Below are 22,057 nucleotides of genomic sequence, written 5' to 3'. Positions count from 1 at the left end.
CCACAAGATGATTTCAACCATATTTTCCACCCTCTCCTTTTCTCTCTGTTACGTTTCGTTGTGGACTCAGTGTCTATTGCATGGTTATCTGGGAAATGAATGACCCAGGTCGTCCCCACCAGTCTTATGTCCCTATGAGTTGTGTCTTTCCTGCTGAGTTTGATTTTAAGCTCTGCAGGGCACTGGGAGATGCTTCTCATGTAAAGATCCTTTTGCACAAGAGTTTCACCATTTTTGTGAAAATTCTCCCATGTCACGAGCCTCACACCCGCTCAGTAGAGATGCGTTGGAGATTGGCAGTTAAATCCCATGGTGGGTCCATATGCTGCATTTCGGGGATATAGGGGCTGAGCAGTACTTTTCTCTGTTATTCATTATTTTAGTAGTCAGTGGTGCTGGGTATTGGACATGAGAACAGAGACACCATGGGTGCATCCAAACAAGTGTGCACACGCATTTCCCCGGGGACAAACAGCAGTGGCACATAATTGTCCCTGGGGTACACTTGGGCGTGTGTACTCTGGCATGCAGCAAGTTGCCCCGGGTGGGGTAGGGGAGGCTAGGGCCAGCACCAGGGTTGGCCCAAGCTGTCTTACCTTGGGTTCTGGAGGCTTTCTGGGGCTCCAGTGGTGGCAATCTGGTGTGCAGAGCCTGAAGCATGGCTCTAGTTTCAGGCAGCTTCCACTGCTGCCACAAGCACCAGCTTGCTTTTTTTAGGCATGGGGTTTTTTTTGGACACTGAATCTATAGGATCAATAACTGGCCTTCAGCTCTTATGCAAGCAGCGCTGGAACTGAAATCAGTGGGATTTGTACCAGAACAAGGATGGAGAAAATACTTTTGGATATTTTCCACATGTGCCAAAAGCCAGTCACTTTAGGGTTACTTTGATCTATATAAAACCTTTCATTCCCCATGGGGAGAGACAATCCAGGGAGGAGGAAAAAACAATGCTCCCTGGTCCAGTTTTCACAGGACACACGATTAACTTGTGCAGCCCTTTCCCACAAGACGTCACTGAAGCCAAGGGCTCACCAGGACATCACTGCAGGGTAGCCATCGTGGACCAGATTCTGTTACACCTATTAAGCATCTAAGTGGACATAGGTGCCCAAGTGTGCTTCTATTCCACACTGTTCAAGCCCCAAAAATCCACAAATGGACCTACATTTGTAATATGCCAACATCTGACCCCTAAAGAATGAATCATACTGAAGCAACGAGCAGGTAGAGGACCCACGCACATGTTGCGTTAACTATTCTTCAGGGCCTTGAGCAGGATGGATGAGGATCACACTGTAGCCACTCAAGAATATATTAGATGGAAAAGAATCTGGCCCTAAGTGAGTTTCAAGAACAGCCAGAGCAAGAAGAGTAGCCGATAGAAATCTCAAGATTATTGTGAAATATCCATGCTTGGAGGTTTTTAAGATCCGGCTAGATGAAGCTTTGGCTGGGATGATCTAGTTGGGGATAGTCCTGCTTTGAACAGAGGGTTGGGCTAGATGTGACCTCCTGAGGTCACTTCAACCCTCATTTTTTATGATTCTGTGATGATGATTATTTTTTATGGAATGGAAAATACACTTCTGGGATGAAGGGTTTAAATCAACTTCTAGCTACTGGTAATTAGGAAGACAAACTCCCCCCTTGGGGTTAAATGTGCCTGCCTACTGGGGTGCTCTCTTGTTCTTTCTGAAGCAGCCACTGCAGGTCATGGTCAGAGAGCTGGACCCGGCTCTCATGTAGTGGGGTGGTTTCCTTGTTCTAATCTGAAGGTGTTTGAAGCCTCTAGTCCAAACTCCGGATTCAAGTCAGTTGAAAAATGTGCATGGTTCCTTGAAACGTCCCAGTTCTGTATATTTATCCCTGGCAGGAATGGAGCTCAGAGGGAAGAAAACCATAGCATATCCCAGCGTTGGGACCGACAGCTGTCATTACCTTTCCTGACGCTGAAAATTCTCGCCAGGTGTAAACTGCTTGTGCATAAAACAAACTGCATCTTCAACCCATGTTTTTGCACTATGAGCCAACAATGTGTGCAGAAAGCTATCAGTGACATAGGGGTGTTGTCATTAGGTCCCTTGTAAAGAAAGCATTTAGATTTTCATTTGTTCAGAAGCATCCAGTGATACAGAGATAGCTATATGCCACACCTAGAAGCCATTATTCTTGCAGAGAATAGCTAGAAGTAGCTAGAAACTGTGAAGAAAGGGCCCAAGCTGGTTTCAGCTATAGGCTCAAAGGCACCATTTGACTTTAAAGAGAATTAGATGGAGACTTTAGGATAGAATTTTCTTCTGTACAGTAGGCCAGGTGAAGCCACCTCTGCCACTTCATTGCATTTGTGGCCTATTATGAACACTAAGTGGGTTGTTGGCTGTGCACTGGCAGCTTTTGGAAGCAATTGTATTAGTCTAGGATTTTCCAAAATGCTGTGAGCACACCTAATTAGAGGTGGTTCTCACCAGTCACAGGGTTCATGGAGAAAGAAGTAGAGAGCAGTTCAGCCTAAGCCCTAGTTTAGTGAGCTATCACTGGATCTCAACACCTCGGTACCATTAGCTTGACAGATCCGGGTAGTGGCCAGTGTTTACATTTCTGTTGACTGCTGTGGCAAGCAAAATGGGCCAATGCAGGTATTCCTACTGTTATTACTAGTAATTTGTGGCAGCAAGGGGATTGCTGAGGGTGTATACTGTGGGACATCTCTTCTATGTCTTCAGTTTAATGGCTCATATTTTATTGGGTGTAATAAAAAAAAAATGTAACTTGGATCATGTTTAGCTTCCGTTTCAAAATTTGTCTTACTAAACTGGATGAATGAGTTCTGTTTGCACAGTTAGGTTTATAGGCAGCAAGTCACTGGGCACATTTTACTGAAGTCAACAGACCTGAAGCCCTCGCTTAAGTGCTTTGCTGAGCAAGACCACGCGGAATGATAATGATAACTTTTAGCTTGAAGTGAAAATCAATGTGTCCGCACAAACGGTTTACTGTGCATTAGTAATCTAATGCACAGTAAAGCATTACTGTCTACACATGCACAACAATTACTGTGCAATAGATTACTCTAATGCCCTATTTTCTAGTACCTGTAGATACAGGTCCTAGAAATAGCTGCATTAAACTAATTAATTAAACGCATGTGTAGACGCTGACCAGAAGCAAATTACTTCCAGTCAGCCTAGGCAGCAAGGGGCCACAGGGAGCAGAGAGAGCTGCCTTGGCTTAGTGGGACATTGCCTTCTAGCTACTTGGAGATCTGGATGCAACCTGGATGGTCCCAATCTCCATACGGCTGGGAGGCAGTTGTCCAGAGCCAGGACATGTCTTCATGCTGCGCAGAGATCGGGAAAGTCCTGAGCTGTGGGGGGCTGGCAGGCAGCTGCCTACCAAGCCAGGACAGCCCCCCTCCCCCCGCTTTCCCCTGGAGCCCATCCAATCTCCCCACAACTGGCAGGGAGCTGCTCGCCCAGCTGGGACAGCTTCCCTTCTCCCTCCCACCTCCCCCAACCCTGTGCAGTTCAGGGCTGCCCCAGACCTGGGACAGCTAGGGGCTAACACCCAAGGGAGCCTGGACTTTCCTTGGCTGCTGCAGGGGGGCTCAGAAGGGGTTGAGTATCCATGGACCAAGCTGCTCCTCTCAGAGGCAATTTTTTCCTGAAGTGGGCACTCATATGGATATGCACCTGGGAGCACTTTAATAAGCCTCAGTTTTCTGCAGAGAAAATTCAGGCCTATTAATTGCCCGTGTAGATTTGCCCAGTGTGACTTAAGCATGCCATACTAATCACTCCTTGCTACTTGCATTGCAGTAGCCCTAAAGAACCACGGATAAGGACAGCATTGTGGTAGGTGCTATAGAAAAACATAAGACGTTTCTGCCCCAAAGAGTTTGCAGTCTAAATACAGTTAAGCACATGCTTAAGTGTCCAGAATCTCAAGGTGTTTTCCCCTTGTTTTCCAGCTTTGTATCATGTGTTTAAAACTTAGTGTTGCTGTGTTGGACTACATTACCACTGTTCTCCATATCTACCCTGTTTCTCAGACAGAGCCATCCTGGTGGATACAACTCTTCCTCCTTTGAGAGGTCTCTATGTCATGGGACGCCTGGAATTCCCAGTCAACTCCAGCAACGTCCTTAGTGCAGCCTGTGTAGTGGTTGCAGGTGGTGAGTTGAAAGTGGGTAAGTGAGTAGCAGAAATTCCTGATGCTTGGATTTAAACTTACTGATTTGAGAAAAAAAATGGCAAGGATGCTAGGCCTACTAGTAAAATAAGGTTACCTCTTCTACCTCTTCTCCTGTGATACAGTCAAGGCAAGAGCTGTGAGGAGGGGTAGACTGTGCGGTGGGACTAATATATGTGTGTGTGTATACATATACCTATACATGCATGCACACACATACGTGCACACACATATCTGTCAGTTGAAATCGATTTGGCTGGGATGATCTAGCTGGGGCTGGTCCTGCTTGGAGCAAGGGGTTGGACTAGATGTGACCTCCTGAGGTCCTGTCAAGCCCTAACTTTCTGTGATTCTGATCCCATTGAAAACAATACAAAACTCCCATTGATTTCCTTGGGGCCAAGATTTGACCCGTCCTATATAAAAGTGCTGAGTTTTGATTGTATCCTTCTACCCTTCATCAGTTATATGTTCTTCAAAGCAGAGTTTCTTACCCGGTGCAGATGTAGGCCCAGCCTCACATTATGTGTGCTGCCATAAGTGGCACAAAGCACATTTCAATACAAACTCATGCAGTCCCACATGACATAGGAGCCAGGATATGGGATAAAGCTGGCACAGCTGGGTTGATGTCGCCAGGCCTGTCCCTGTTACTGCACAGGGTGTCAGAGACTGTCATAGGACACAGTGCTGGCACTGCTGCTTATGTCCTGAGTAGCACCAATGTCATTGGGGCTGTTCTATAGCGTCAGCAATGAGAAAATCATTGCCTTTCCCTGGAAAAGTAATTACTCACATAATTCTCTTTAAACACGAAGCTTCATAAAGTCGAGGATTTTATTTACTTACCAGAATCCTTCGGACTCTCAGCTCACCATGTTGGTCACTCCCTGACCTCTCTCAAGATTGGTTTTATGAACTTTCAAACGAGAATTTGTTTGAGTAATCACCTTTCCAAGAAGTCTGCTTCGAGATTTTTTTGTTGTTAATCTCAAGGGACTGGCTAGTTAATACAGCTTTGGCAAAAGAGATCTTTTATTGCCTTGAGTTTTGCTTTGAAAGAAAAAAAAAGAGGCCTAGAAACTAGCAAAGGAGGTCAGCGCATTTTTAAATATGCCTGCTAGTTCGCTGCTCTGACCCTTTTGCCATTTAAAGGTGATTTGAGATTGATTTGAAGGAAATGAATGTTTCTCGCTGCCTAAGCGCAGTTAACAGCACAGAGGACTTCACTGCTGTATAGATTCTCAGAGAGCAAATGCCTGTGGATCGAGGGTGGCATTAGGAGGCAAACAGGTATCTGCAGCTGTACGATGTCCTCCAGAGAAATAGCCTCTTTCCAATTTCAGCAGCAAAGGCGATAGATGGATATCATCTTTCCACTCTGCTCGCAAACTCCTCTAGTGGCTTTGACACTCATCTGTAAAATGGGGAGGGAACAATCCCCCCCCCCGCCCCCTCCCATGTGTTCCAGGCCCGAAGGTAACTTCTCGGAGCCCATCTGTCCAATCCTGTGTGTGCCATGCCCGAAGGAAGGTTTTTCATCCCATCTGTCCAATTCTACCACACCCTAAAGAAATCCTGACACAAGATAGATAATGAGACAGTTTAGTAAACAAAGTTAATCGATGTGGACATCAGCACTCAGCATCGCCCAAATAGCAGCCTAAGACGGACGCCATCTGATCCAAACCCCAGCATCCTCCCTGCGGGGCAGCGGCTCAGTGCTCTTGCAGCCATTGTTGGCTAAATCGCCTTGCTCCCGCTCTGCAGAATGGCAAGCTGAGGCGTGAGGTGGCTAAAGGACCTGTCCGGGCCATCTCAATGACCCATGGCAGAGTCAAAAATAAGACCCACTGCTTGGATTTCCTAGTTCTCCACTCTGTGTCGTGATTCTTAGTTTTTGGTTGGCACCATTGAGAACGCAGGTCCTCATAGCAGCGAGAAGGAGGGTTAAAGCACAGGACTGATAGCACATAGGAGCACTGGACTAGAAGGGACCTGTTGCATCATTGAGTCCAGTCATTGTATAGGCAGTAATAGATTTCAAGCCAAGAGAAATGTTCATTGCAATAAAATTCAAGGCTGGACAATTTCTGGCGTTAAGTCTTTGAGAGAGCTGATTTTCTTTTCTTTTGGCCAAAATTGTGGTTGGGGAAAGGTACTGTAGATGAATCAGCTCTTGGCTCCCAGCTCTTAACACCCTTTTGACATTGAAGGCCTTCCTGTCATTTTGCCTGCTTACACAGTTTGTAACTCATTGGTCATTTTGTTTTCTGGGTCTTCCTCTTTACCTGGTTGACAAGGGAGGATAACCTGTTATAGCTCTTGGCCATGGAGGGTAGCCTTTTAGCTTAAGTCCCTGAGACAATGATTAGCATTGCAATGGCATTTCAGGAACGCTATAGTCATGTTCCAGAATATCTCTGTCTTACAAAATAGAGAATGATCCACATTTTCATAGATTCATAGAAGTTCGGGGCTGGAAGGGACCTGACAGCTGACAGATAGGGAAAGCGAGGCTCAGTGAAGTTAACTGACTCGCTAAAGGTCACTAGCAAGTCAGTGCCAGACAAAAACACCCAGAAAATATTGACCTTAACCTCTCAGCAGATTTAACTAGGCTTCACTTTGGGCTCAATACCCCACATTCAGAGTTGACATGCAACCCCTCTTGAATTACAACTGATTCAAATGTCTGTAATATTCCCTTGCTAAGCAAAGCCACTAATTCCACCCCCCCCCATGTCTGATTAGGAGGTGTTGAAATGCTGATGTCATTTGCACCAGCGTCAGCTCATCAGACTTATTTCTGTTTCCTTTCAGCATCCAGCTGTTCTTTGCCGGCAGACTATTTTTGCCTGTCACAACAAAGTAAACTGGAACAACGCCCCTGCACTCACCAATTATCCAGATAGACTTTTTTAGTCTCAAACTTGTCATATATTGTTTTAGATATCTGGTGAGGGCTGCTTGTCAGTCTTGTTCTTTTATTCCAGGCAAGACGCCTGAGGTCATCATTAGTTCATGACTTGATTGTCTGGAGATGAAGCACCAGACATTGCTGAAGTCTCTATCATTGCTTTCAGCATGAGAGCTGCGTGGCACTGACTTGCCTGCTTTTTCTATGAATGGGAAATTTCAGAAGCAGTAAGCTCCCCCCGTCTTGTCTTCTCAGTTGGCAGGTCATAAGAGATTTGTGAGATGACCACATCATTGTGCAGGGTAGTGCCTGACCTGAGGGGCACTCAGTGCACCTGATAGATATGTGACAGCTCTGTAGCATAGCCCGGCGTCTCCAAGCTCTCCTGTTTCTCCATCATGTGGATCACAGTTTGATGGGAAGATTGTTTCACGGGCCCCACCTCCCATCACATTGGAAGTTGTACAACATCCCTGTGATAGTGTGATAACTAACTATGGCAAGGCAAAGAAACATACCTCCTACAGGCTCAGTGGTGCCAGCTTGACTAGCACCATGACTGAAAGGGAGCTAGGGCAATGATCATTGCATGAACATGGGTCGGCAGCGCAATACTGTAGCCAGCCGAGCAAAGAGTACGCTGGCATGCATCAACCGATGCATCTCCAGCAAGACCAAGGAGGTGATTCTTCTGCTTTACTCAGCATCGGTGAGACCACAGCTGGAGGACTGCGTCCAGTTCTGGGCACCGCACTTTAACAAGGACGTGGACAGGCTTGAGAGAGTCCAAAGAAGAGCCACCCGTATGATCAGAGACTTGCACAGCCAGCCGTCCGAGGAAAGGCTGAGGGAACTGGGACTCTTCAGCCTGAAGGAAAAAAGGCTGAGAAGGGACCTGGTAGCAGCTTACCACTATAACAGGGGCTCGGTGAACAACTGGTCACCAGGGCACCCTTGGGGAAAACCAGGAGTAATGGCCACAGACTCCTGGAAGACCATTTCAGACTCAACATTAGGAAAAACTTTACCGCTAGGGTGTCCATATTGTGGACTTATCCCCCTGCAGGGCAGTGCAGTCGCCTACCCTGGAAATCTTCACGAGGAGACTGGACGGTCACTTCGCTGGGGTCACCCGGCCCCAGTTGTCTTTCCTGCTTGGTGCAGGGGGATGGACCCAGTGATCTTACAAGGTCCCTTCCAGTCTATGAATCTATGAATATCAAGACATTTTTAATTGTCATGAATGTGATGAGCATTTTGTTCCATTTGAAAAAAGATGTTTATGGCACCGTCTGCTTTAGTCAATCAGTTCTCACCAACTTCTGTTTGGTCCTTGTTCTCCCCTTGGGGTATACCCTACCTATCTCATTTCCATCTCTTGGGGTATACCCTACCTATCTCATTTCCATCTCTTGGACAGCCAGCAGCTCCACTCTTGCTGTGGCTCAAGGTCATGGCAGCAGCCCTGGGTTTCAGCTACTTCTTTCATGTGGCAAAAGCCGCTAGTGGAGGAAGATGGCTTGGTCGTCTTCCTCCTTTAAAGGTGCTTTTACAGGCATCTAGATCCACAGTGAAGAGCCCCTGACAAACCAGCAGGAAAAGAGGAATGGTCCATGCCATCTGATGAGCTGATTACCAGCAAATGTCCCACCGACCCCTTGTTGCCTGTAAACCATAGACGCGGCGGGGAGTCAGCCTAGTCAAATCCCCAAAGGCTTGCATTCAGGTAATAAAAACTGACACCAGAGTTGCTTCAGTTCACACAGTAAAATATATTTGCCAGTGAGAAAATCCATGAAGAAAAATCAGAAGCACGGAGATTGTTTCCTATTTACAACAGCTGTCCTGGAGAACCAGACTGCGAAAGCAGAGGTGGTGGGGAAAGGAAACACCCGGCATCCTGCGAAAGACTTGAACGGCTTTGTTATGAAGGGAAAACAAAAATAACGTGAGGCACAACATCTGGAAGCAAACTGGGATCTGAAAACAATGGAAAAAAAATAAACTGCTGGAACACAATGACAAAATTCGGTTCAGGCTGCAATCTGGAAAGGAACAAATTTCAGGTACAAAAAGAGATTACTCTGAGCAGGGTAGAAAATAGACTGTCATGTCCTAATCCCTCTCATGTAATGGGCACGGTGTATGGTGGATCTCTGTCCTCACCGGTGAATTGAGGTGTTGGGATCTGCTATGGCCTTTGAGCTTAGCTTGGCCATTCATAACGCAGGCCTGCCACTTGCCGTCCTTGCTGCTGCTGACCTTTATTGCTATGGCATCCGAGTCTAAAATTCAGTCACATGTAAAATGAAACCATGAGTTTAGTTGACTGGTGTTTGGCTCCTTTTTTTTTTTCAGTAGACCCTCCTTTGCAGGCATTGAGGCTCCAGTTCACCTGCTGTGACACTAGGAGTGATCTACAGGAGTAACCTGACACATGTGAATAGAGCTGGGCAAACTATAACATCCTTTTCTCTGAAGGAAATTGTCCTTTTTTATTTTTTATTTTTTTTCATCTGGAAAGTCAAACCTGATTTTTTTTTTTAATTTTATGGGAGAAGTTTATCAAAAAAGTTCTCTTTGGGGAGAAGCAAAGTAGAACCTGGCAGCTTGCTGCAGAGTGCACAGGAACCTTTCCGGTGGTAGCTATGAAGCTGGCATTACTGTGTTCCCAAATGGAAAATGTTGGTTTTCCCTTGAAAAATGTTGGTTTTACAAAAGGGTTTCTTTTCCCATTGGACTCCCTCTGCTGGAAAATTCCTTATTAGCTCACCTGGTGCGCAGCCCTATTGAGTGAATCCATACCTTTAATCCTTAGCGCTGCAGTCTGGCAGCTCACTGTGAAAACATTCACAAAACAGATCTCACCAAGTTGATAAAAAGACAGTGCCAGGTAATCCATTGATTCATGGTTATGAAATCCAAAAAAGACAGTTTTATAATTTCATAGTTTCATAGATTTCATAGACATTAGGGCTGGAAGGGACCTCGGAAGATCATTGAGTCCAGCCCCCGCCTGAAGAGCAGGAAGCCAGCTGGGGTCATAGGATCCCAGCAAGGTAATCATCCATAAGTTGCTAGGGGCTGGGGGGGGACCTTACAGATCATCAGGTCCAGCCCCCGCTGCACTTGGATCAGATGACCCCAGCAAGATGATCAGCAAGTTGTGATCATCCAGTCTGACTTCTTGTATAAAACAGGATTGCCCTGAATTAATTTCTGTTGGAATGAGCAAATATCTTTTGGAAAAATATCCAGTCTGGATTTTAAAAATTGCCAGTGATGAAAAATCCATAGTAATCCTTGGGAATTAATTACCCTGACAGTTAAAAATTTGCACTGTCTTGCTAGTCTGATTTTCCTAGCCAACCATTGCACAGAATCATAGAAGATGAGTGTTGGAAGGGACCTTCCGAGGTCATCTAATCCAACCTGCTGCTCAAAGCAGGACCATCCAGCTATATTATCCCAACCAAGGCTATCTACCTGGGTCTTAAAAGCCTCAAAGGAGGGAGGTCCCACAACCTCTCTGGGTAACCTGTTCCAGTGCGCTGCTACCCTCCTAGTGAGAAAGCTTTTCTTGATATCCTACCTAAACTTTCCTTGCTGCAACTTGAGCCCATTGCTCCTTGTCCTGTCATCTGCCACCACTGAGAACAGCCCAGCTCCATCCTCTTTGCAACCCCCTGCAGGGAGTTGAAGGCTGCTATTACCCTCCCCCCACAAAAATCAGGCTTCTTTTCCCCAGAATAAATAGGCCCGGTTCCCTCAGCCTTTCCTTATAAATCACGTGCCCCAGGCCCCTAATCATCATTTTGTTTTGTTTTGTTACTCTCTGCTGGACTCTCTCCAGCATCTCTCTAGCATTTTATCTGCTAAACTGAAGAAACCTCTATGATCAAAGTGTTCTCCTTTATAAAGATATTTACTACGTGATCACATCACACCTTAACCTTTTCTTTAATAAACTAAAAAGATCTGGTTCCTGGCATTTCTCCCTTCCCAGTGTTAATCATCACTCTAGTTTTCCTATGAGCCCCCAGCCGATTATCAACATCCTTTGTGAATTTTTGGCACCAGAACTGGTTACAGTATTGCTGTGATATAACCTTTTCTGCCTAGTTCTTCTTTTCTTCTGCATTTGCTCTGAAGTTCTAGATCCTACCGTGGTCAGACCAAGAGGACTCTAGTTGCTGGAGTCCCTTTATTCTCCTTCCTTAAATATATGCGTTACATTTGTCAAGCTCCAATCATATGGTAGCAGCCCAGACACTGATAGAGTTATTAAAGATAATAGCAATTGGAGCTGTAATAGGGTGAACCCATTCCAAATGCTGGAATAGCCTAGTCTGGTCACCCCAACTTGGGCTATGGAGCCCTTTGACCAAGATTCTCCACTTATTAAGCATTTGAGTAGACCTTATTGCTTAAGAGAGATTTTGTTCCACTCTGTTTGGTTCCCTGGAAATCCATCAATACATATAATTTTCTAACATCTCAACATCTTACCCTTAAGACCGAGTCCCCAAAAAAGTAGCAAAAAGGAGGACGACCTGTCCACTTCTTGCACTGACTGCTTTTAGGGACTTGAGGAGAGCAGAATGGGATCTCATGTAGGTGCCTAAGTTCACCTACATGTCTAATAGGTGGATCTGCCCTTGATGTATTGCTTTCAGATTGGCTGGGGCAATTTTGTTTCCGGACCTTCATTCCTCTTAGATATCTTGCCTTTGCTTCCATATTCCAGCATATCACCCTGCGTGAAAACTGAGGCAAAGTACTCCACGATTTTTGGGGACATGCCTAGATTGTTTTTCATCTCTACTCTATTGTCTCTTCAGAGTGGTCCCACTTCTTCTTTCCTTAGAATTTTTTCCCCACTTATATAGTAGAAGAACGATTTGCTATTTATTTTAATTTCTTTTGCAAGGTCTAACTTGGGTTGACTCTTGGCAATTCTCACTCGATCCCCACCCTACCTGATCTCTAATATTTACCCTTCTTTGCTGATCAGTTTTTTTTTTTTTTCTGCATTGGTTTTAGGCATAGGCAGATCTGGGAATGGGATCACACCCTTCCCTGGCAAAATAGACACAGTCAAGTCTCGGAGTTCACTGACTTGTCAACACAGACCCAGAAATGACACGGTAGCACCCTGGGGTACCTCCCCCCCCCACATTGCTTGGGACTGAATTCAGAGGCAGGAGAAAAGTGGGGTGAGCAGCAGCATCCCCCCCCTGGATCCACCCATGATTATAAGCTCTATCTTAGTATTCTTCCAGATTATTAATAAAAGTTTTAGTTTTTGGGTCCACAAACAAGTTGTTAACTAGTATAAGCTTAAATTGTGTCAGCATGCCCAAGGTAAGTGCTCAGGCGCATGTTTTAACCCAAGTGCAGCCCAAAGTTAGGTTACCTTCCTGTTAAGGTCTCAGTCTAAAAGATTAGCTGCCTTGTTGTGAGGTCACACCCTGGCTGACCTTGTTCACATATGACTGGAACCCAGAGTGATGCCTGTTGGACCCCATTTGCAAAAATGATCATCGTTCACACTTACACCTGCATTTCAGGATCTATCAGGTAGCTAGTTAGGCACATGTTGAGTTTGGTTTGCTGTAGTTTCTAAATCAAAACATCGTTTAGTACTATCTCCAGTGCCTTACTGAAATTTTAGGGCTTTGATTTAAGGCAGCTTAAGGAGCTCTTCTTAAGCCCTAGATTGTCCACACATTAAGACACGTAAACTAGTTTTAAGCACCCTTTAGGCATCTAAACATTACGCCACTCCAGGGCAGGTTTATCTCTGATCCACATTACCTGCCTCATCCACAAATGTGTGGCCACTCCCCAGATGTAAACCACCCAAGTTTCAATCTTCCAGTATCCCAGGATGCAGTGTCCCCTCGCCCTCCCCTTCTGTCCTGTGTGGACAGCTCAGAGCTGTAGTTCCTAGTCAGGCCCTTGCTCATCAGCTTCCAGTGACAAGTCACAACTCTGGGGTGGGGACAGCCAGAGAAAGTTTTTAGCCTGAACATGTAACTATTTTAATTTTAACTATTTTTTATAATTTTTTTATAAAATACTTTTTTTTGGACTATTCAGACTTACACCAATCACCATTTGAGAAGCTTAACATGCAATGTGCAATAAGACCCTTAGTATACTCCTCTAACCAAATTTGTAAGCTTAGTGGGAAAAGATACAAAACTAGTTTGATGGGTTTTTTGCCCTAAACCCATGTTGATGGTCATTAGTTATGTCATATTCTCTTATTTCTTTTTTCTATGGTGTCTTGCATCAGCCATTCCATTCGATGCCCAGGACTGATGTTAGACCAGCAGATGGGCTGTCATTTTTGTCATTGTTCAATAATGGGCACAATGCGAGGTTTCTTTCTGCCTTTTGGAATTTCCTCTGCTGCTCCAAGACTTATTGAGCATAACAGTAATAGTACAGTCAGCTCCTGGACCATCTTTTTAAAAAGTCTTGAATGCAGTCCCACTGACTCCAAAATGTCTGATTTTAGTGCTGGCTGCTGAATGAGAAGTGCTTAGTTGTCGGGCTGCGGTATTACTATTTGTTCTACATTTTCCCAGCGAAAAAACATCTATTAAATACTTCTGCTGTTTCTTTTGCAGCAGAATACTGTCCTTTGGCTCTCAACTCTGCTGGCCATAGATGTTTCCTGCGTCCTTTTGCTTCCTTTGCCTTTTTTTTTAAACTTACCTTCTCATTTGTATGTTTTACCATTATCTCTCCCTTCATCCATTGGCTTTTTATTTGCATCTTCCACTTCTTGTTTTTATAGCTGCCATTGCTTCACCTCCAATCCAGGGTGCATTTTAACAAATGAAATTGTCCCTAAGCATTGCTCATATAGTTTTTCTTGATTCTGAAAACTTGTGAGAGTTTTAAAAGATTATAGTTCTTTCCCTTTTTAAACTTTCTTTTCAAATTCAAACTTGATTTCATTTATTAGGGTTCTTATTTTCAAGCTTTTCCCCATAACCATTAATGCTAGAAATATGTTGTTTTGTTGTTTTTTTTTAAATTAAAGATGGGATATTATTATTTTTATGCAATTCTTTTTACTAGACACACATGCACACGCACACACATGCGTGCACACACTCACATGCAAGCACACTGGTTTATGAAAAAAAAAGAAGGTAATTTAATTTTTTTGTTAATACCAGTAAAAAAGCTGGTAAAAAAAAAACTGTAAAAAAAAAAGAGTATCAAAAACTATAAGCCTCAAACTCCATGGGGTATGGCTAGGGTCAGGAAGAGTTCATAATGGGTGAGCTGTAACATCACTATGCTCCCAAGAGGTATGTGTAGAGGGGCGGGGGGTCTTCAGTATACTCTAGAAAACCACCCAAAAGAGTAAGGATGAGTTGGAAGACGAGGGCTGAGAAATAAAGCTTAAGGTGCAGATCACTAGCTTTCTCATCTGTTGTCCGTCTGTTGTCCTTTCCGAAATGTATCTTTGGTCGCAGTCCAATCCCTAGGGGCAGGTGTTCACACCACAGTTATCACCAGTCTCAGCAGAGAGGCCAGGGACTGAATGGATGATGAAGGAGCCAATTTGTCCCCTGCCTCTAGAGGAAGAACCTCAGTATGCAGATGAGCTGCCTTAGCTGGAAAGGCTGTGGAAATATTGCAGTGCCTGTCCTATTGATGCTTCGGGGACTTTGATAGATACATAAGGGACTTAAATCTCCAGTGATATCAATCTGGCCCTTTAGGAAACATTGCAGTTTCTTATTTAGTTTAATTGATTTTAATTTAAAAGAGTCTTAAACAATAATGTTTCTTTGGGATACAAAATCAGCTATCTCACTAGTTTTCTCTGTGTGGATATTCCAAGATGGTAATTTTTATATATTAAAGGGACATAGCATACTGGCTAATTTTATAGTTCTATAGATCTATCTATCTATCTATCTAGAGATAGATATTTATCTATATACAGATACATATATATATATAGAGAGAGAGATCTATAGATATATATAGATAGATACTGATATATCTATATTGATATATAGATATCTATATATACAGTATATCTATATATCTATATATCTATCTATGTAGATCTCTCTCTCTCTCTCTCTCTCTCTCTATATATATATATATATATATAATTCTACATCTGCTGCAGTTTTGTGTTGCATAATTTATTTCATCTCTAATTTTAAAGGAACACTGAACTCTTTTACTGGACTCTGTATACATTTCTCTAGGGCAAAAACTGTCCTACTTTTTCCTCCCTGGTATCTGTTTAGTGCTAGGCCATTTTCTTCTGAAACTGTAAACTACCCTTGGTGAAATAAATGAAGTCACAGTTGGAATACAGTTTACTGTACAGACTTATCACCGCAAGATAAGAGCGACATGACACACACCAAAACTTTCTTAGTATTTTTCCTCTCTTCTGCTCTATTAACATCTTTCTGTTAGCTTGGAAGAATACTCATTGCAGAATTGGTGCCATTACATCCAAACAGCAAGGATAGGGACAGAAGTGACTAGAGGAGAAGGGTAATTCAGTGGTTAGTGTATTAGCTTGTGACTGGCTATTAGCACTCTGATTTCTTGGGCAGCTGAGGGCAAATCTCCCGGGACTGAGGGCAAATCTCCACAAAAGGGACTGGAGTGTTCCCGTGCCTGGCCACCTAGTGAAATCACAACCGAGGCTCCCTAGATTGTGTGGAGCATGCTGGGCACCTGGGCAGAAGCTAGCAAAGTCAGCAGGAGTCACCTACTTCAGCCAAGAGAAGATAAAATGGCACTGCCAAATGGAAGCAGATCAGGTATGGTGGGATGCATCCCACCACACCCGATCCTCTTTCTTGGGCAAAACACACCTCACACATTGTCAGCAGCCTGACGCAGGACAACAGGCAAAGTGTTCCCTTTGCTTGGGGAGTCCACCCTCGCTGTCCCTTGCCTCCTTGCCAGGTATTTCTGGGCTCCTGTGCTGCCCTGTGCCTGCTTGTTGGGACCCACACCAACCTGTGCTTCGTGCAAAGGCACAGGGCAGTGTGGGACAGTGTGGAGGTGCTAGGTGGTGCAGGAACCAGTGAATACCTGGCATCCCATGCCGCCGTGTTAGGGCCCATGCTGATCTTTGCCTCTGTGTGAAGCACAGGTTGGCAGAGATCCCAGGGCATGACTCAGTAATCAGGGAAAGCCAGGCAGATGTCCCAAGAGCTTGAGGGGCCCCAATGCTGCCCAGAAATTTCCAGGGTGCACAGGATCAGGCCCCTCGAGCCCCTGCCATAAGCAGATACATGGCTGCTGCAATAAAGCAGCAAAGATTATTAGTATCTTCTGTCCTGGCCATAAATTTGGACATTTATGGTGTGACAAAAGGTAGGGACAACTTTGTTTTTGCTTTGTGCTTCTCTAAAAATGTTTATGGAGGTGCAAAGGTGACCTCTGTTTTCATCCTACAGACATACACGCCCATTGTCCAGCTTTAAGTACCTGTAGGGTACTTAGATAACACTTTTCTTCCCAGGTCTAATTTGAATTACTGGTAAATGTCATTAAGACTGTACACTCTGTGCTGTTTTGATGCAAGTCAAAGCCCGGGACAGTTAAACCCAGGATAAACCGATGTCTGTCCTTAGCCTTTCTGATTTCTACAAGTATGTACTGAACCTGGAGGTACGCAGTACCTCCACCTCCTCTTTGTCTAAAAGTTGCACACCCGAAACTCTTGTATTTAGGGTCTTGCTGAATCTGATTCAGTAAGTGGGAGAGGTGAAAACACAGTACACATAGCCTGACTCCTGGTTGTAGTCACAAGACTTTGCCATCATCATCCCTTGGATGTGCTTTATTATCATAGTATGAACTCTTCTTGCTTAATTGATACAGTACTGCTCGGGAGATGAGCCACAAAGCTTTCTTTGTAGTTTGTCATGTGTATCATAGATTTTGCAAAGCTGGATGTAAACTGATTTGAAAACAATATTTGTATACTTATTTAAATAGGATAATATTTGCAGGCTCTAATATTTTGCTGCTTTCCATCCAATTTTATCCCTGTGTTTGTTTAATTGGATCTCAGTGCAGAATCTCTCTGTCACTATAGGATAATGAGGGCTGGTAAGTGTTTCTCACTTATTTCTATACAGTATCAATATATGTATTTGCATCACATATTTTTTAACGTTGTCAGCATCCCATTACTTCATCTGTCCTACTTTTGAGGACCTGTAACTTAGCAAGTGGGGTTGTGACCCAGAAAACAAGTCTATTTTATAGCCTTTATTCCACAAAATGCTTCAGTGGGTATGTCTATACATGCAATTAATTCAAAGCAATAAACTCCGGTGCATATTGTGTTGGAGTTTATTGCTCCTGGGTGTGCCATTTGAACATGTGCGTGGGACTTTAGCATGTTGAGCTAGGTTGGATCAGCCCCAGCTGGCAGGGGATCTGGCGGGGTCAGCCTGCCAACCTGGGACTGTTTCGACCCGGCTCAACGTGCTTTGGAGGGGATGGCTGGGGCATGAAGGTCTCCAGTGTGGGAGCTAGCTGGCAGGTAACCCCCACACTGAAGCACCCTCATACTCCAGCTAGACCCATCAGCATCTATATGTGCATTGCAGCTCATTAAAATGCTGTCATAGGATCATATTTATGTTGACAAATACTAACCAATAGTGCTGTTTATTAGTTTCCTGCGGCCTAATAGGGCTACACATGTGGATGCAGAGACTATGGCAGAACAAATTAGGCAGCTCTGCAGTAAATGCCCTGTGTAGAAATGCCCTGTATGTGCTTAATCCCAGTGAAGTCCATGTGATGTTAAGTATGTGCTTAAAAGCTTTGCTGAACAAAGGTGCAAATAAACATATCCTTACATTTAAGCACCTGTGTAAAACTTGTAGTTAGTAGGAACTTAAACTACTAAACTCAAGTTCCCCAGATCCATAGATCATAAAGCCAGAATTTACTCTGTGATTATCTATTCGATAGGGCTTGTCTGAATTCCTTCCTCTGTGAACTGAACATATCTTTTAGAAAAAAGATCTACACCTTCTGATAAGTACCTTCTTCACCAAAAAAATGGACAGTTGTGGGTTTTTTCTTCTTTTTTTTTTGCAGGTACTTTTCATCATCCCCTAGAAAGAGGACTAAACCTGCTCATCTTTCTTCGAGCATCTGATGGAATTTATTGTGATCGGTTGGATGGAATAAATGTCTACCCAGGCACTATTGGTATGCTTTTTCTTGGGGACAAAAAATCCCCTGTGTTCAATGGAATAGTCAAATTTACAGCCCAGTACTACGTAGGGTCACTATAACCTATTTGTGGAAGAGTTTTGACCAGGCTATCAGCAAATGTAATAATTGCATTGCTATCAGATGATACTGACTCAAAATATTTCAGTTTGTTGAACTGACCTGGACCATTTGTTTTGAGTGAGTTCCATATAAGACTACATTCTTCCATGGTGGCAACATGGCCTTGTGGGTATTGTAGTTCCAGTGCCTGATATGCATACTTTCTTCAGTTTCCTTAGCTGAACTATGTGTCCCATGATGCGATTCGGTCTTCCCCTGACAAAGCAGCATGGTAGATCATGGGAATCATGTGACCGAGGATCATAGAGTGATAGAAAGTGAGGGTTGAAGGGACCTCAGGAGGTCACATCTAGTCCAACCCTCTGCTCAAAGCACGACCAGCTCCAACTACAGCATCCCACCCAGGGCCTTGTTGAGCTGGGGCTTAAAAACCTCCAAGGGTGGAGGGTCCACCACCTCTCTAGGTAACCTGTTCCAGATGCATCCAAGGAGAGGTAATCTGGAGAGGGGTGTTAATCCATGGGGAAATGGAAGTGTACTTCCAGGCACCAGAACTGCAACCCCAAAGAGACAATGTGTCACCATAGGGAAATGCAGTTTAATGATGATTTGGCTCAGTGTTTAACTATAATATGGGAGCAATTCTGTTACCCCTTCTGGGTAGGCATGAGCCATCTTTAGAGAGAATAAAGACCTTAAATGCTGGAGGGTACAAGTGAGAGAGGAACAGTGACAAAAAACCTTGGTCATACCCTGTTGGCTCTCCCTTTCAGCATCCACTCCTTGCCACTGTGTGACACAGGATACCAGGCAAGATGGACCTATGGATGGTCTCATCCAGTAAATGGCAGTTCTTACGTTTTATAGAAAGAATCACCCTCTCAAGATGTGCAGATAGCTCCTTAATCCTATAATGGGAACACTTACATGCCAGAGGAGGTAACAGAACTGCTCCTACACGTTAATCAGGTAACAGGGTTGGCCGCACTGTGGTTGTCCACAGAGTGAAACAGTGGGCAGTTCAACAAATTGGAAAAAAAAAATCAGTGCAGGAACTTGAACATGTTTCATTTTAACAGGAAATTGAATCAGTGCAGGAACACAAACGTGTTTCATTTTAACAGCCAAACATTATGACGTTTCCAAACTGAATGTTTTACAACAGTTCTTAATGTGAAAAGTTTCAATATTAAAACCCTTGGTCCTGATTTTAGAACTGTAATTTTTTTTTCAAATCCACTTTGGCATTTCACTACATAGCTCTATGATTTAAATTATTGGGAGTTTCATTGCAAGTCTCCCACTAATCATCTAGATCTAGCTTACCAGGTGAGTCTGCGGCTGCCCATTAATGCGCTTTTGCTACTGTGCATTAAATTTGGTATCTCTGGGCACTTTTATACATACTCTGAGGGCAGGGGACATGGTGCTTTAATTAGAGCAGCTCTGAGAGTTGCTTTAATCAAAGCACCGCTGTGTCTCACATATCATCATTCTTATGCTTAAAAATGCCAGTTGTGCTTGAACTAAAGCTCATTCAGTAAGATTTAGTTCAAGCACAACCACTGCCATTTTTATGCATGGGGACACTGATACATGAGATTCAGGAAGCTGCTGGAGCATGGCAATGAACTCTGCATGCCAGTCATGGCAATCAATTAATCAAGTCTGGAATTCAGTCTTGTCAGAGCAGCTGCCGTGCTCGTGTATAGCTGCCCTCTAATGTGAGGTACTAAGTAAATGTGCATTAGGCTGCCCTAATGTGCAGTAGTGAAAGCAGCTGCTTTTTTAGTGATGCTTGATGTGCTGTAAGCTAATTTTACTGCACGTTGGCGTATTAGCACGGTTTTTGCCATGACACTCTACTGCACAGTAAAATATGCTACTGTGCATTAAAGCGCACATGTAAATGCGCCAACTGTGGGGTCAACCTTCCCTGTCAAACTGAAATGAATATTCATTTGCTATTCTCACAGGATCAGTCCAGATGAAAAACATGCAGAAATGTTCAAAAGACTTTTGAAAAGAGAAGACTCAAAAATGGCTCTTCATTAAGGCACAAGTTTTTTATGTTCACTGGTCTTATGTTTTCCTTTGTTCCAGGGGTTTATGGGAAGGTCCAGATTCACAGTGCTTATCCTAAGAAATCCTGGACACATCTTGGAGCTGACATTGCTCCTGGGAATGAAAGGTGAGGGTGTTCCTCAAAGTGAGTAATTTGGTGTTCTTTGGTTGGTGAGGGGTTTTTTTTGTTTTTGTTTTTTTATAATGTATTGTCACATACAGATTTTAAAACTAGAACAAAGGCCTCAGTGTGATGGACAGTGTACAGACCATAGTTCCTTAACACAAACAAGAAAATGAAAACCCCCAGGGTTTTAACATTTTTATTCATTTCAGTCCATAATGAAACATTAAGTAGTCACTGAAGCAACAACTGTCTCTGCAGGGTGGTGGTGAAAGCACTTTCTGGTGGTATGCAGGATCATAGGAAAGTAGGGCTGAAAGGGACCTCATAACTTCATCGAGTTCAGCCCTCTGCTCAAGGCAGGGTCATCCCTGACTACACCATCCCAGCCAAATGTCTGTTTAACTTGTTCTCAAAAACTTCCAGAAATGGAGATCCCACACCACAGGAGGCCCAGGTTTAAAGCTCCTGTTTTAAATGACTCTGCAGACATTGAATCCTAGATCCTACATCAGTGTGCTACTCATGGGACAATTAGCTATGCTAAGGATGCATATCTCCCTTTGGAAGTTTTATTCTGGACTGGAGAAGTCTTCTTTATGACGTTCTCATTGAAACTTATATATGGCCACAACATAAGTCCATGCAAATTGGCATTTTTTTTTCAATAGAAAAAAAAGAAAAGGTTCATTGAAAATGTTTTAACTGCTGCAGTTCAAACACATAGGGTAATAAAAAAATTCATAACTGAAGTAGATATGAGAGATCACAGCTTGGAGAAAGAAATTTATTTCATTTTAGGAAAGGAAAGCTGAGTCTCAAGGAGAGTAGGTAGCTTTCCCAAGGTCACATAACAGAACTGTAACAAAGACCTTAGATCTACCAAGTCCCAGGCTACTACTCTAACCATAAGGATCACCCCATTTTTTATATAATTTTCTCTAATTCTTCTTTCTTGAATGGAAAGCTGTTCAATAAAGACTAATGTAGTATCTCAAATGTGGTCATTTATAAAAAGGATGCTTGATAGGCAAGAAGTCATGATGTATGTGCTGACATCACTTATAGTGCAGGGAGGGAGGTCCCTCTACTGATGGCCAAGACACAGGTCTCATTAACTAATGTGGAGACACCAGAAGGAAAGAAACCCCTATAGAGAATGGCACTGAGAATGAACTGGAGAACATCTCATTTCCTTCTACGACCAGGTGACCTATCACCTGGACCAGGAAGAAGAGATTCATGTCATATATCTTGACTTCAGAAAAGCCTTCGATCTGGCATCCCATGATCACCTCTTGACAAAACTGGCCAATTGTGGCCTTGGGTCCACCATGATCCGCTGGCTGGGAAATTGGCTCTGTGGTGGTTGATAGAAGTCAATTGTCATGGTACCTTGTGACCAGTGGGGTCCCTCAAGGCTCTGTCCT

The 22,057-nt window shown here is 43.8% G+C and overlaps 1 protein-coding gene across 12 annotated transcripts in view; it reads left to right on the top strand.

The window, feature by feature from the left end:
* PKHD1 (polycystic kidney and hepatic disease 1 (autosomal recessive)) overlaps positions 1-22,057 on the top strand; it is a 383,573-nt gene that overhangs the window by 248,257 nt on the left and 113,259 nt on the right. For 11 of the 12 annotated variants that reach the window (XR_002101523.1, XM_019537166.1, XM_019537170.1 and 8 more), the window contains 3 exons: positions 4,052-4,189; positions 18,239-18,352; positions 20,543-20,630. Coding sequence is in view for 11 of the 12 variants with exons in the window: in XM_019537166.1 (XP_019392711.1) it covers positions 4,052-4,189; positions 18,239-18,352; positions 20,543-20,630 (340 nt within the window). In the remaining variant the exon portion in view is untranslated. The remainder of the gene's footprint in view (positions 1-4,051; positions 4,190-18,238; positions 18,353-20,542; positions 20,631-22,057) is intronic. The other variant, XM_019537169.1, reaches the window with a different exon arrangement.

This window comes from Crocodylus porosus, unplaced genomic scaffold (genome assembly GCF_001723895.1).
Source record: "Crocodylus porosus isolate Cpor-Errol unplaced genomic scaffold, CroPor_comp1, whole genome shotgun sequence".
Lineage (NCBI taxonomy): Eukaryota > Metazoa > Chordata > Crocodylia > Crocodylidae > Crocodylus > Crocodylus porosus.
The sequence above is the reverse complement of the archived record's forward strand: the minus strand, read 5'-3'. Positions and strand labels throughout refer to the sequence as shown.